This window comes from Lynx rufus, unplaced genomic scaffold (assembly GCF_022079265.1).
Source record: "Lynx rufus isolate CCGP_SWC_20201006 ecotype Redwood Valley unplaced genomic scaffold, mLynRuf1.p SCAF_4, whole genome shotgun sequence".
In the NCBI taxonomy this organism is placed as follows: domain Eukaryota; kingdom Metazoa; phylum Chordata; class Mammalia; order Carnivora; family Felidae; genus Lynx; species Lynx rufus.
The window spans coordinates 132,485,733-132,495,619 of record NW_025814856.1 but is presented as its reverse complement, the minus strand read 5'-3'; the positions used below and the strand labels follow the sequence as shown (position 1 = coordinate 132,495,619).

The window sequence follows — 9,887 nt, the reverse complement described above, 5'->3', positions numbered from 1 at the left end:
TCTTAACAATCAGATCCACCCCTTTGTTTCTGTTCATCCCACACCCTCCGCTTGTACCATCAGGCTTTCCCTACATTGATGCAACTACCTGCACACAGGTCCTATCTTTTGATTTTTCATTTCTTGCAAGATCTAGCACTATGACTCCTACAGAGTAGAACCTCAACAAATATTTGTTAAAAGAATTCAATAAAGGAATACATTTTCAGAAAGAAGGGAATGGTCAGCATAAAGGTCAGAGAAGGTAAATCACTAGATTTTTAAAAGCCTGGATCTTAAATTAAAGAGAAGGTCTTAGAGATGCTAGCCTTAGAATTAAAAATGAATTATATTAACACTTTGAAACCTGTTTTGTGACAGAGTAGAGAAAAAATCTAACAAATGAACTTTTTAGCATTTTGGAAAGGAACATGCCAGATTCTTAATCTTTATAAAACTCATTAAAATTCTGAAGAAATCTCACTGTTTGAGGTGTTCACCATTACAGTGATTCCTAACTCCCGAGGCACGATTTTTAAAATCTGGTGGCAGTTTTGGGGTCTAGAGTATTCTTTCACAATGTTGTTCCCCAAGTAGGTGGAGCACAGAGCCCTTGAAACCCTGTTACTTAGATGTCTCTATGAAAAAGGTCAATTTTTGCCACAGACTAGGAGGTGAAACCCATTATCAAAAGTAAATACATAATCTCCCTTTCTGTTGGTCACTTTTTCCAAGTTAGTGAATTTTTTAAATAAGTTCTTAGAAAATGTTTTATGTAAGTCCCTAATGGGAGCCTTTCTTATCAAAATAACTTCCAGAACATTTATAAAAAGTCTCTTTTTCATGCATAGTTTTAGATTTTGGTATGAATTGAGAGTACCAGAGATACATGTTTTTGAAGTTTCAAAGAAAAGCTTTCAGTGGGAAGGGCAGCACTTTAAATGAATGATTAAAAAATCCTTTCTTAGAACATTTTATCCTACCTAACTTCTCTGCATTTGTCAAGGATTGGTTACTCCCTGACACACTTTTTTACATAAACAATGATGCGTGGAACAAAAATACCATATTTGCCCATCATGAGATGTGCATCACTTGGAAAGATCTGATGTGTCTGTCTAATTTTGAGAAGATAATCGGTGCTTTAAATAAAATTGGGTGTATTTATTATAAGAACCAAATTAAGCAAATTACATTGGTCTTCCTAATGCACTGATCAATTAGAGTTAATGTAATATGCCAAGAACTTGAAAACCTTTAGACTCCTTCAAACCCAGGTGTATAATATTTCACTGTGGTTTGTTCTTTCCCTTTACTCCTAACGTTACAATTTTTCTAGGTTTGGTGATGTAAGAAACGAAAACAAAATTAGCTAAGAACAAGTAAGGTTATAATCTGACCCATTTGAAGCAACAGCTTTACATTTAAGAATTTATAGGTGATATGAAATTTTGTCAGCTGTTAAATACATTTTTAAAAATTCCTATTGATTGAAGATGCAGACTTCCATGTTTTCTCCAGTGGAGTTAATGAACTGAATGAAAAATATCTCATTAATATCTTGAGCCCCCTTGTGAGGCAAGAAAATGACACTCTCATCTAACAGCTGGAAAAGCTGAAGAATTAGTGGATGAAACTGCTCTCAATTGCAAAGGAAAATAATAGTTCTAATACCATACCCTGAGATGTAGATATGAAAGAATATTGCATACACACATACTCCCTCTCTTATTTTTAAGGAATCAATACCTGCATCTTAAAGTCTGAAGATAGTTAAACCCTTGGATCTTGGCCCTATACCTTTTGGCAGAGTAAATTATTGCCTCATGGCCTGGCAGTGCAGTTGCCCTTTTAATTTACTTTTAAATAGCTTTTCCCTAATCCATAACTAAGATCTGGCCAATCATGAATCTTCAGTAAACTTTTTTAAAATATCTTATTCTAAAGATATTTTAACTGTAAAATTTCAGGAAATAATAACTCTTTGCAAGGTACATTGAGACACTAATCGGGAAGTAAAACAGAACAAATTTGCTTTGATTTGTAGTTTCACAAAAATGAATTTGACATTTCACTTAAAATTTGCAAACCATCATATAGTTTTGTACTCTTCTGAATTTATTTGTTTTGCAAAAAAGTGGAATGTTTCACTTGAATGGAAATGCCCTTAAGTTACTTCCAGTATTGCTGTAGGATTGATTTTTCTAGGTTAAGGGAATGCAAAAGTTAGGTGTTTTATATTCCCTCTTTTTTTTATCTTTTTAAACAAATCATTATCTTTTTTCCTTAAATGGGTTTAGGACATCCCCAAACAAATCAGGAAAATGTAACATCATTTCACTATTACCAACATAGGGCTTTGTGTAATGACTGTGACACCATGACAGTGAAGTATTCATTTTTAAGCTTTAAACAGAGAAGGCTTTACCTCAGTGTGTCCAATAGAAATACAATATGTAAATTAACCCATATTATCTGTATGCTGATTGGCTTGAGTTCCCCCGAATGTCACAATCTCACCACCCAGCAATGAGGTATTTTACTGCTGTCTGGAGATCAAATTATTACTGTAGAGAAGGTCTTTATTTTTCTGTTTCATTAACAGATTATTATAAAGCAATAAGCAAGCGGGAGGAGAAGCAGACGTTTCACACTGGGAATTGATGAAAGCATATCTGTTCGTTTTTTGGAGGTGGGGAGTTGTTTAAAATCTTATAACACCCCCACAAACAAAACTCTTCGGAAATGGTAAAATAAGGAAATGCATGATTCCAGAGACATCCCTAAGCACTCAGTTGTCAGGCTATGTGGTGCCTTGTGATATCATCGGACCTTTTGGATGGGTGTAAGTTTTATGAATTCGTTATATTCCTAGTATTTTTCTTCTGTAAAAACAAAGGGGGAGGGAAAGGAAACTCACACACACAACTGCTTTGACATTACCAATGTATTGGTCAGCAGTACTTGCAAGAAAGAAAAAGAAAGGCTGTTGCTTGGTGGGGTGGAATGCAAGGAATAGTCACTTAAAATTTTTGTAAACCTGATTCTATCATCATATTCGTTATGGTAAAATGCATGTAAATCATTTTGCAGTTGTCCTCTGAACTTAGCTTCTCCCTACTTAACACATATTTGCGTGCATTTGAGAATAGAGGATGACTAACAAAGACAGGGCTGCCCCTAACCTGCTTTCTTCCCTCCTTCCCCATTGACAAGATTTTTCTTGACTGCGCTTTTAAAAATATATATATATTTAATTTCTATTTTTTCTTTCTTTCTTTCTTTCTTTCTTTCTTTCTTTCTTTCTTTCTTTCTTTCTTTCTTTCTTTCTTTTTTTCTCCCAGCTAACCTGCAAATGCAAAGGTCAGCTGAGGAAATCATTAAAGAGGAATTCTAAAAGAAGCTTCCAAAGCGTTGGACCACCCTAAAAGAGAAAGGAAGGAAATGTTCGGGGAAGGCTAGGGTTCCGGGTAGCTGAAGAAGGGGGCGAGCGCCCCCGACACCGTGGCTTCTTCCCGTCGCTGCCCTAAGGGAACAGGGTGGGCCTGAGGTCCTGAACAAGCCTTTCCAAGCCCCCACTTCAAATGTGGGGAGGGAAAAGTTCAGAAGCAGCCACAAGGGGACAAAAGCCTCATTTTGCCAGTTCAACAGGACAGGACATCCAATAAACAGGGCCAGCTCTGGAAACGGGTCGAGGCTCCCGTTAGCTCCACAGAGCCCGAAGCAGCCCCTGCCGCCGCCCTCGCCGCCCTCGCCGCCCTCGCCGCCGCCGCCGCCGCCGCCGCCGCCGCCGCGGCCCCTGCGTTACTGGGGGAGACGGTGCCGCTGCGACAGGGGAGGACGCGGCTGGAGCTCAAGGAGGCTCCAGCGCGCAGGCGCCGCCGAGCCCTGCCTGGATGCTCAGTCAAGGCACTAAGGCAAAAAAAAAAATCAGCAATTTATAGAAAGAAGAAGCTATAGTCTGTCGGGATATCCAACACCAACAGGTAGGAGGATATACTCTCGGTTAAGTTTGGGGGGAGGGGGGCGCACAGTGTTGATGAAACTGCAGGTTCACCGGCACCGAGCCCTCCCTGAGGTTTTTTGTTTTTTTGTTTTTTTGACAATAAACTGCATAATGGAAGTACATTCAGACAATGCATCTTCAGTAGGGCTTATTGAGAGCTCCATTTCTGGAAAGCGTTGCAAGACTGAGGAATATCAGACTGCGAATCACCGGGAACAGTTCCCTTGCAGCACAGAAGCAATCTCTCTCCCCATCTTCGCGTATGTAATGCATGTCTCTCTCCCCCTCCCCCTCCTCCACCCCACATTATAAATCCAGGGGTGGCGGATTTCAGGTTTCGTAATGTTGCATGATGTGATCGGTATTTACCCGGGGATGTACCGGTAGGGAAATTAAAATCATCGAACGCAGTTTTGCCTGGGCTTCCATCAGCATATTCCGGGCTAGTGAGAAGTGGCAAAGGGAACATGCTTCTTGGGAATAACAGAGGAAGCCGATTTTCCTGGTGTGGCTCTCAGGCACCTAGGAAACAATGTGCATTTTGTTTGAAAATGAAGCCACTTGCGATTTGCCACAAAGATTATCAGTGTAAATAGGAAAGGCTTAATTGCCCAAGAAATACAGGTTCATGTTAAATTCATTTGAATCCAGGCAGCCAAGGTTTACAAATGGAAGTGCATTATTCCTCTGGGTGTGTTTCCCTGGCCAATATTTACATTAACCATTTTTAATAATCATGTGGGTTTAAAAGAGAAAAGATTTACCAAAAATGGGGGGTAGGGTGTGGAGGAAAAGACAAAAGATTAAATCACATCAAATCCTGGATAAGTTCCTGTTAATTTCGAAATCTAGTGTTGAAATTATGCTTTAAGATGAATCAACAAATACTCTTACAATGTGCAGCATGAATAGTGGCACTTGAGTTAAAAGACATATTTTGCAAGGGCTCTTTGGATCCATATCAGCAGAAAAGCTGCCTGTAAAACACTGACAGATACTAACAGAACTCAAATAAATGTAGGTATTCTCATCTCTGTCTCCTATTAGCAATCTTGTAGATTCCATTGCAACATTAGTGATTAATTCCTGGACTGGCATATTTTATGATTGTGGAACATTTTATTCCTTCTGTCTTAAAGGTACCCAATCAAATTTATGTTCTCCAAAATGGGGACATTTTTAAATTCATCCAGTTCAGAAAACTAAACCAGCCAATTCTCTGAAATCTCAAGCAAAAATAGTTACTAAAGCAAATAATATTATTCAAAATTAAAACTTTATTTGCTTCCCCATAAATGAACAGCTTTGTGTTAGCACTGCCTGACATCATTACTTGTTAACTTAAGAACTGATAGCTCATTTTTTTTCCAGATATTCTGATGGCAAATCAAATGGAAGAAAAGAGGAAGCATGACTGCAGATCGCATCAATTCTCTTTGTGGATTACATTTTCAGTAAAATGTATGGATCTATCTTTTCCTTGTTCTTATATCTAGATCATGAGACTTGACTGAGGCTGTATCTTTATCCTCCATCCATCTATGGCGAACTATAGCCATGCAGCTGACAACATTTTGCAAAATCTCTCTCCTCTAACAGCCTTTCTGAAACTGACTTCCTTGGGTTTCATAATAGGAGTCAGCGTGGTGGGCAACCTTCTGATCTCCATTTTGCTAGTGAAAGATAAGACCTTGCATAGAGCACCTTACTACTTCCTGTTGGATCTTTGCTGTTCAGATATCCTCAGATCTGCAATTTGTTTCCCATTTGTATTCAACTCGGTCAAAAATGGCTCTACCTGGACTTATGGGACTCTGACTTGCAAAGTGATTGCCTTTCTGGGGGTTTTGTCCTGTTTCCACACTGCTTTCATGCTCTTCTGCATCAGCGTCACCAGATACTTAGCTATCGCCCATCACCGCTTCTATACAAAGAGGCTGACCTTTTGGACGTGTCTGGCTGTGATCTGCATGGTGTGGACTCTGTCTGTGGCCATGGCATTCCCCCCAGTTTTAGATGTGGGCACTTACTCATTCATTAGGGAGGAAGATCAATGTACCTTCCAACACCGCTCCTTCAGGGCTAATGATTCCTTAGGATTTATGCTGCTCCTTGCTCTCATCCTCCTAGCCACACAGCTTGTCTACCTCAAGCTGATATTTTTTGTCCACGACAGAAGGAAAATGAAGCCAGTCCAGTTTGTAGCAGCAGTCAGCCAGAACTGGACTTTTCATGGCCCTGGAGCCAGTGGCCAGGCAGCTGCCAATTGGCTAGCAGGATTTGGAAGGGGTCCCACACCACCCACCTTGCTGGGCATCAGGCAAAATGCAAACACCACGGGCAGAAGAAGGCTCTTGGTCTTAGATGAGTTCAAAATGGAGAAAAGAATCAGCAGAATGTTCTATATAATGACTTTTCTCTTCCTAACCTTGTGGGGCCCATACCTGGTGGCCTGTTATTGGAGAGTTTTTGCAAGAGGGCCTGTAGTACCAGGGGGATTTCTAACAGCCGCTGTCTGGATGAGTTTTGCCCAAGCAGGAATCAATCCTTTTGTCTGCATTTTCTCCAACAGGGAGCTGAGGCGCTGTTTCAGCACAACCCTTCTTTACTGCAGAAAATCCAGGTTACCAAGGGAACCTTACTGTGTTATATGAAGGAGCATCTGGAAATCTTTAGCCTTGTGAAACACTAACCTTCTCTGCTAAGCAATTGTGGCCTGTAGCCATATCTTGAGAAGAAAATCAAGAAGGGGATCAGCAATTATAAGGATTTGGGCAACATTCTGCAGTCTTTGCAATAGTTCACCTATAATCCTATTTTAAATCTCAGAGTGATCCTGCTGACTGCCGGCGAAGGTTTGTAATTAAGAAAGGACTGAACCACTGCCCTAAGTTTCTTTACGTGGTTGAAAACTAGATAATGAAAGTAGCAGGTGCTAAGTATCAGTGCTAAATGCTGTGTATATCACTACTTATGAAAAAAAAAACATCAAAAAAAAAAACCAATTAGCATTGGACATCTTAATAAATTAAGTTGACATGAGGTAAATGTGTTGATAAAAACTAATTTTAGAAGTTTGAAGACTTTAAAACATTTCATACTATTATTGTTTTGCAAAGACTAAAATATTTGGGGACTTAAAGTACTGTAATCCACTAAAGACATGCCATGAATTATTGGATTATCACACTTTTAAAAATTCGCCTTGTAAGTTTTGGGGAGCATTCCAAAGCAGTATATTGGTTCCAATTAGAGTTTACTCTTTTTTTTTGTATTAATACATTACTATTTCTAAATGCCACTTTCCTTACCTACTAGTGAAATTGCTAGCATTGAACTGTACTATGTGGTTTTGGTTGATTTGGTATAAAGTTTTTCCAATTCATTTATATTTTACAAATGCTAGATATTGGTCTGGGAGGCAACATTAATGGTACCAACTGGTCACAACTGAACAGTTTTAATAATGCAGAATAAACACATGTTGCCTTAAAGGGTTATCTAGTATCTTTCATCTTATTTAGCATTGGAGCAAATAGTCAAGGGAAATCGAATTAGTAACTGGTCATGGTCATGCAACTGGAAGTGCATGGACGATCATTTAATACTCTTTTTCCTTTTTCCTCACATGGTTTGAAAATTAAGGTGCACATCACTGGGATAATGAGATTTTCTTCCGAGGTGTGCTACCCATTCTAGTGTGTTCTAAGAAGCGGGCAGTTGATGTATGTTTATATTTTGAGTCAGCTGTCAAGGGGAGACCACAGCCTTAGTATGACATCCTGCACAATTTGTGAAGCGTTTATTCTACTGAAGGCACAGTCTTGTTTCTACTTTCTGCACATTCAGTGTATTGGTCGTTTAAATTATTTCAGTTTTAACTTGTGAAAGCTTATAATATGATTTCTGGTATTTTAGAAATACATTAGAGTCTGTGAGTCTCATTCTTTAAGATACAGATGTGTGAATTTCAATATAAAGTTGCATTTGCCAAAATTTACCCGTGTAGCCTGTTACTTTCCTTGGGATAAATTTTACATTTTTGGCAATTAACAATTTCTTTTGACCTGGGAGGCAAGCACAAACTAGCAAGGCTAGCTTTATTATGGTTTTGCTTTTTGATTTTTGTAGCTATTATATTTTTGAACTGGAAATGCATGAGTAATAGGGAGCATAAAGCTGATAAACTGACAAATAGTATTATCTACAAAAGCATTATTTGATAGTTTATCGTGATTACCCTCTATTTATTCTTATAAGGCAGTAATATTTAGAAATATATACCTGCTTAGTTGATTGGTTCATAATTTGAATATAAAAATATCACATTTTAATTTGGATCATAGGAGAAATTTTGGGTTCTAAATATATAACATCTAAGAAGAATAGCTTACGATAACATTATGACAAAACCAGAAAACTTATTGTTTTTGTTTTCCATTGTTTTCATTTGTTTGTTTTTGTTTTTGTTTTTGCCTTTTGGTACTTGAAAAATAAGATTAGGAATCTAATGGAATATAATTCTTTATTGCTACAGTACTTCTGTAAAGAGAATATCAATATAAATATAAATAAGGAAAAATAAATCACTGGAATGTCTCAATGATATATGCAACTATTCAGTTTTGCTCATATAAGGACAGCTCAAGCCATGATTTAGCAAGCACTGTGTTTGACCTCATTTTACTTTATACCAAAGTTGGTCAGATCTGAGACAAAGTTTAATGTACAACAGTGAGTTGAATCTAGCAATAAAGGCCCCTCATTGGTACTAAAATCATTATCCAAAATACAGTAAAGGAATGTTATCAAAAGATATTCTGATAACATTATGTTTCCAACTCAAAATAATTTATAGTAGAAGCATAATTACAATGATTGTATTTATAGAGAACTTTGCTTACGGGGTCAGATATCACCAGCAATCAGTAAAACAGTCAGCAATTGTCCTGCAGCCAGAGATCAGGTTTTATTACTACTTGCCTCCATAACATAGACAAGAAAACTGAGGCATTTATTAAAGGTGGGGGATTGAAGAGTCAAGAGCAAGAGCCGAGTGAGATTGCCTGACTCCACCTAGATATTTGGAATAACAGATTCCAACCCCTTTGGTAAGTGATCAGTGAATAGTACAGAACCATAGTGACTTTCATTTGAGCCTACTTTTGACTAACTTGGCATTTCAAGTCAAGGGGCAAGCAGTAGGTGAGATACATCCCCAGTTAATCAAGGCCATTCGTAAGTCAATGAGTAATGGCAGCAGTCATATAAAAAGTCTGCTTCAGTAGTATCTTAATGACCAAATCACATTATCTATTTTGGCACCCATTCCAATATTCAATACTTAAAAATAGTTGGTAACTAATCCAACTTGAAAATATTACTAATCTTCAACCCCTAAAAATATTCCCACTGGGGAGTTCAACTTCCCTGTGAGAAAGGCTCATTATCAATAATAATGTGTCCCTCTTGGACTAATCACGTCTGAGCTGACAGTCTTTAAATTGTTTTCCTTAATAGTGGTGATATGTTTGCATGAATGTGTCTATACTACCTCATCTGGTTCCTTTGGTGCACAGTGGATTTATTTGTGAGAAGCCTGGTTGGAACCAGGCATTCAGTCTGTGACTGTGGAATCCTATGCAGATATTAACTGAGACAGAAGGAGGTGAGTAACTTGCCCAGTTTTCCACAGAGGCCCCATTTAAATAACATAAAATTAACCAAAGTAATTAGAAAAAAATTATTTGTAGGACAGCCTATTGACTGAATCACCTTCAAGTGTTAGCTGGATGGATTTCAACACCAGCATTTTTCACAGGTTAGCTGATTTGTCATTGCTCACACACGGATATGGCTACTTATCCATTTACCTCTACTTCCATGAATGCTACCTGAATTG

The 9,887-nt window shown here is 38.2% G+C and overlaps 1 protein-coding gene across 1 annotated transcript; it reads left to right on the top strand.

The window, feature by feature from the left end:
• Positions 1-5,526: 5,526 nt before the first annotated feature.
• GPR85 (G protein-coupled receptor 85) lies at positions 5,527-8,241 on the top strand. The gene has a single exon (XM_047096746.1). The coding sequence runs from the start codon at positions 5,527-5,529 to the stop codon at positions 6,637-6,639; it is 1,113 nt and encodes a 370-aa protein (XP_046952702.1). The 3' UTR covers positions 6,640-8,241.
• Positions 8,242-9,887: the final 1,646 nt, after the last annotated feature.